At 31.1% G+C, this 6,413-nt stretch overlaps 1 protein-coding gene and 1 long non-coding RNA gene across 2 annotated transcripts in view; both read right to left on the bottom strand.

The window, feature by feature from the left end:
• Window positions 1-5,046: 5,046 nt before the first annotated feature.
• Window positions 5,047-6,008, bottom strand: LOC106099405. The gene is made up of 2 exons (XR_001225380.1): window positions 5,915-6,008; window positions 5,047-5,542 (listed from the first exon to the last, which is right to left on the bottom strand). It is a non-coding gene; the product is annotated as an uncharacterized LOC106099405 (long non-coding RNA).
• Window positions 6,009-6,359: 351 nt separating this feature from the next.
• The window catches only part of LOC106099382 (neuralized-like protein 4), a 20,751-nt gene continuing 20,697 nt past the window's right edge, over window positions 6,360-6,413 (bottom strand). The window contains exon 29 of the mRNA XM_013277918.1: window positions 6,360-6,364. Within this exon, the coding sequence (XP_013133372.1) occupies window positions 6,360-6,364 (5 nt within the window). The remainder of the gene's footprint in view (window positions 6,365-6,413) is intronic.

Here is a 6,413-nt window from a genome sequence, read left to right as displayed (position 1 = left end):
TTCAAGAATATTTTATTGAAATATATACCTACCCTTTTTTAGTTGTAATAAAAGTGAATACGATTTTGTTTTCCTTTTATTTTTTAAATATTTTATGGTTTTATCAAACCCAATGATTAATTATTTTTAATTACGATGAGATGTTAGGTTTTTAACACAATTTTAGTTTTGTATGTTAATTTATTAGACTGTTGCCAATTTCATTATCTCATCGTAATCATTTTAAATGGAAACTACACCTGCAATGCAGACTTAGGCATTACTTTACTTAAAACTTAATTTGCTTTTAAATTATTAGTAACTTAAATTTAGTGTTTAAAAACAATTTAATTTGATTATCCGAGATATTAAGGATCGCCATATAAGAATGCTTGCGCAGCCGACCCTATTTTTCTGGCGGCGACTGCCTACTGAGGTCCGTGTAGTAATATATTCAAGTTTTCTTCGTAAATAGATATCAAAACATACCTACTATAGTTCTATGTGTAATATATTTCATTGCAAGAGCGGGCGCACACCTTAGAGTAAACTATCGGACAACTGTTCTGCGATTGTCGATTGTTTCGCAGCTAATGCAACTGTTTAGTTGCTCAACTAAAAATCGAGTACCCCAACTCCATATAAGCTCACAGGAATCAAAGCGCGACTAAACAGTTATGCGATAGTTTAGTCAGAGGTGTGCACGCGCTCTAAGAAAGATAAATGTCAATAGATACTAACCTAAAATATTTGATGTTCAAAAATGTATCTTACGAGTACGATGATAAGAGCTACTTTATTTCATTTTGTTAGAAAGTTTATATTTACTTTGTGTTGTGTACAATGAGTTTTTAATTTTTTTTGCATATAGTACAGTTTGTCCATTTTATAATGATTTATTTGACAGTTCAATATAGATAGAGTAAGGTCGATAGTAAATCTCTTCTCGTAGATTGGAGTATATAATTTTTATTAAGAATTACCCATCTATTAAAAACGACATTAATTTTCATACTTTAATTCGATATTTCATAGCTGTCAATTGTCATACTAAATATCACGAAACGGACAAACTATAACATTAGCCGTGAGTAGGTTTGCCGATGACCACCCCGCTTTAGCTCCGACAGCGACCCGCGCTCTTCTCAACCCCCTTGGACAAAGTAAAATTCAATTATCGCCAATGGAAAAGTCAAAAGTATATGGAACTCACAATTATGTTCATTAAGTCACGAGCTTGTCTCGTATTCATTTGTATACTAGCTTTTGCGCGCGCTTCTGTCCGCGTGAAGTGAAAAAAAAAACAAAAGTGAGAAGCCAATGTGTTCTTCCAGGCTATCATCTACATAAATACCAAATTGCATCGAAATCTGTTCAGCCGTTAAGGCTACAAACGCTAACAAACATCCATCCATCTAAACTTTCGCATTTATAATATTGGTATGATTGTCGATTCTACTTCAGATATCGGTAATCGAAAGTCACTTTGTCTAGGGGGAACTAAACCGTCAGTTAATGCGTGACGTAATACCGCCATCGGCAAAGCTTCTCCGCAAGAGTAATCATTTATTTCATCTCTAACACTGATCTGTATAAATGGATAGATTGTTTAGAAATTACAACTTTTGCTTCCGACTTTGATTCTCCTTTTGATGACAGTAAAGTCTATCAATATTGGTTCGAAAGTGTTTCACCGCGACCTACCGCAACCATCAGCGACAACGCGGCATACATAAATACCATCAGCGGCAACTAGACATAAAACACCGCTGTTTATCGCCTGTCCATTTATAGAGGTCAGTGTTACCTACCTACGAACTACTGTTATATCAAAATCGGAAACACATTTTTGATTTTTTAATAAGTAGATCATAAGGTGAACTGATTGTAAATTTGTACTTTTTTTTCGAACACCGACATTAAATTTTTTTTTATTTATTCTTTGTTTTATTCTTTACTTTATTTGCATTTAATTTATTTTTATTATTATGAGTTTCGACTGCAATATAATGTATCACAACATATAGTTGACGCTGTTTTGTTCTAAGAGAATGTAAAGGATGGCAATATTACTACGAGTGTCAGTGCAGTAGAATTCAGAGGGTCTATCGAAGAGATTAAAATAATATACAGAAGAAACATAGTTTAGATTTCTCTTGAATTATACACAATCTCACTAGCGCTACCTGGTGTCCGATAATTCAAACTAATGTTCTTGACGTGTCAAATTGGACATATGGACATTATATCATACAAAGTACCGGTGAAAAACTTTACTATGTCTATTCTATATATTTCTTAATGTCTTTGGTTTATCAAGTTTCGCGATAGTTAAAAAAAGTGAGAACATATTCGTAACGTAATCGACAAAAATTCTACGAGATTTGGTGTACTTTACGACTGGTAGGGGGTGCCGTAGGTCGAGAATTGTTAAACAAAATACTAGTCTTATGCCTAGAGTCACATAAATAACTTGAACTTATTGAGAAGCATTTTTTATAAGCTTCTTGAGGCCCCCGACCCTGCTTAAACTCTACCTAGCTGCCTACATCTTTGTTGGCAAAGCTTATATGTCCAAATCCATGTCGATAACATTACGAAAACGAGATAAGCCCTCTAAAGTCATACTTTAAGTAACCAAAACTCATTGTTTACAATAAGTTTGTCTGGAAATGTCATTGTAACATCTGTATGGAAAAGGATACTGAAGTAAAATACATTTTGAATTCATGAATCTATTTTATTTATTCTCAATATTGTTAACATGAGCATAAGGAAGTTACTGAGGCAGTGGTACATAATTAAAACAAAATATCGAATCTCGTACACAACCTTTCAATAAACATTATTAATAAAAAATAAAATATACAATAACTAAGATCTATTTAATCTCGATGTTCTATTTAGTTACAAATTATATGCAAAAAAAATACATTCGAACAGAGTATTAAAAAAACATCAGAATTATAAATGGAATAAATTAAAGCAAATGAACACAAATTTTCAAAGTACTAATAAAATCGCTGCCAAAAATCACAGACTATTCCCATAGTTAAGAAAAGCACACAAAATACACTTAAATTTATTATTAAAACGAATAAATAATGAAACAATTAGGTTTGGACATTTACGACTTGGCCTCGAAATATTCAAAACATGCCTAAATCGCAAACATACCTAGCACTATAATCTTCAAATAAATTATTTAGGTTTATCAACAATATGCAAATTAAAATAAAACGTCTACAAGACAGGAAAATAGGCAATTTTTTACAAATTATCTACGAAGCGATAAACGCTGTATTCGGTTTATAACATAATTATAACGACTATCTGTCCCTATCTACTCAAAGAGATTTTATGAGATAGCAATATATAGCAATATACAAGTTTCAGTGGAAATCTACGTTAAAACGTATTCGAAGTAAAACGGCTATACAAGTTTTATGCTACGGTTCTTGCAGTAATCATGTGAGACAAAGTCGAAAGTCACTAAACATCACAAAAAGGGGGCCTAAAACAAGATAACACGTGTATTTTTGACTGAGGATATTTCGATTTTTATTATTAAAAAAAAAAACTTTTGACTAAAAAATACACAAATTGCTATTATTGGAGGGTGGGGGTGTAATACTTATGACATATTACCAGAGGGTGGTTATAAAAATTGACAAAATAACTACATAGTGGATATAATAGGAAAATTATAATTGTTATTCGATTTGTGGAAGTAGGGTTTAAATGCATAGCTGAAATCTATTTCGATATCTCGTACATTTACATCGAAAATGAGGTTCAATTTGATTAATAGCAACCACTAAATATTTCAACAAAACTACTTCTAAATACGTATTCATAATATTCGATTAATATAATAATATTTAAAACGGATATGTAAGTCAAATTTCAAATATTTAATGAACTACGTTGATTCTATATGGAATGTAAATTCAAGAAAAATATATTAAATTACAATTCAGTGTACTTTATTTATTAATGGTGCAAATTCTAATTTACTTTGGCTCAGGGTCTAACAGGACTAGTTATTTAAAATCAACAATTCAAATAGTATATATTATATATTTTTATATTTTTAATTCTATATATTATAAATATCCATAAACGATAAAAATAAAATGAATAAATCCGATTACAGCAAATGAAATTCCTAAATTCCATCCAAATTTAATTTTAAATTGTTAAAATATATTTTAAAACTTAAATTACATTTAAATAAAGCAAATTATATAATTTAAAATAAATACTTATACTTAAGATAATACAGCCTCGTTGTTTAATGACATTTTGCACAACCAATGTGACAATATCATAAATGACAAATTTTTTAATCTCTCTTCTAAATTAAAAACAAAATGGCCGCCTGACATACCGCCATTTTGAAGTGACGTCACATTAAAGTCTTCCCTGAAGAAGACACCCTCTTGTGGGCACTGGAGTCTTAGGTAAAGAAAATGGAAGAGCGGGATTAGTTGATATTTTCATAATTATAAAAACCCTTAAAGTCTGATTAAATCAATTTACTAAAATTCATAATTATCTTTTAATGTGTTTTTTAATATCATATTAATATTAGGGAGTGGACGAATATTGCCAGCGGAACGACCGGAAAAAGTTCGCTGAGTTGACGGCCAACCTCCATTAACGGAGAGGCACTTAAAGAGAGAGAGTGTTTTTTAAAAGGGGAAATATAGTAAAAAACGATGTTTTTATATACTTTCGTGATATCCTTTTTGTTAAACTTGAAGATTGTCATTCAAAGGTAATAAAACAGTCTAATATTAGAATAAAATCGATTATAGGTGTCCAGTGCGATTTATAACCCTTGAATTAAACTTGAAACTTTAGGTATTTAAGGGTTGATATTATAAAATTGCATTATCACTCTTTTAGTTTAGTAAGAAATTCAAAATTAAACTCCAGGCGAGACTATATAGGGTTTTTAGGTAAAAATGTCAACGGGGCTAGAAAATATCTGATTTTTAAAGTGGGCGTTACATTTATCTGTTAAGACTTTTAAATACCGTTAGAGAAGGGATTTAAACACAAAATCACACTTTTACCTATCAAGCCAGATTCGCTGGATTCAAAGAGATTTAAATACATAGAGGAGGCATTAAACACAATTCTGCTGAAACATTTTTCACATATTCTTACTAACGCTATGTAATAATAAATCTCAAAACCGTATGTCAATATAATTAAATTCCGATAACAAAAGATGGATGAACATAAGGTGATACTAAACTAGACACTTTTAGAGAAAGTACCGGTGAAAAAAATTTGTTCAGTGCCTCGTCTATATTTTTTTAAATGTCTTTGATTATCGCTTTTATATTAGTAACAATATTATCTAGAAGACCAGATTTATTGGACTATAAGTGACAATTATGGTAACGTTGCTGACAAGCAGAGATCCAGGACCCTGACCTGGTCTTCTCAGATCCCTTACTCTTCAAGTCCAGAAGTACTCTCAGCCAGGGTCGAGTGTGGCTTCAGGTAGAGTAGAACCGCTAACATACAATCATTTTCTGGTGTCTTTCCCCTGTAAGTAACAAGAGAAAGGTGTAAAAATGGTAAGAAATTAGAGTAGAAACAAGAGAATTGAATAAGTAAATGGCACTACATCTATACTAATATTATAAAGAGGAAAGATTTGTATGTAAAATAACTCAAAAACTACTGGGCCGATTTAAAAATTCTTACACCGTTTAAAAGCTACGTTATTAGTGAGTAACATATGCTATGTTTTTTATTATTTTTAATTTCACGCGGACGAAGTCGCGAACAACAGCTAGTTGAGGTATAAAAAAGGTTAGAAAATTATTAGATTAATGGAATTTGCGTTTTATATGTTACTTAATTTAAGTTGGAGGGAAAAATAACAAGTTTACTAATGAGTGTTAAAATAACTTACTCAACATCTATCTCTAAGGCGATAGCTGCGCGGTGTGGAGTACCCTCTACGTCGAACCAACTAGAAAAAAAAATCAAATACAGGTGATAAAACAACCAAGCCATACAAGAGATACATATACAAGATACCATATACAAGAGAGGGAACAGTAAATGTATACGAAAGAGGCAATAAAGCATTTATAAGAACAAAGGTGAATGATTATTTATGGTTTCGTTTGGTAACAAAATAGCAACTTGATATTTGTTGATTTTGTTATATAACAGATTTTTTAATTAATAAATTGTATTGTAAATATCTATGTTCAAACACAAAATATAACCTAATGAGTTGAACATCATAAGATTAATTGTATATTTTTATATAAGAAAAGAGGCAAACAAGCGGCAGGAACGCAGAGGTGTTTCTAGAGACTAGAAGTGAACGCAAAAAATGTTCACTATGTCTAGTCTGTATATTTCTTAAATGTTATTTGATTTTCCATGTGATTTCCCCCCCC

Source organism: Papilio polytes, unplaced genomic scaffold, assembly GCF_000836215.1.
Source record: "Papilio polytes unplaced genomic scaffold, Ppol_1.0 DF824124.1, whole genome shotgun sequence".
NCBI lineage: Eukaryota > Metazoa > Arthropoda > Insecta > Lepidoptera > Papilionidae > Papilio > Papilio polytes.
This window is presented reverse-complemented; position numbering and strand designations above follow the sequence as displayed.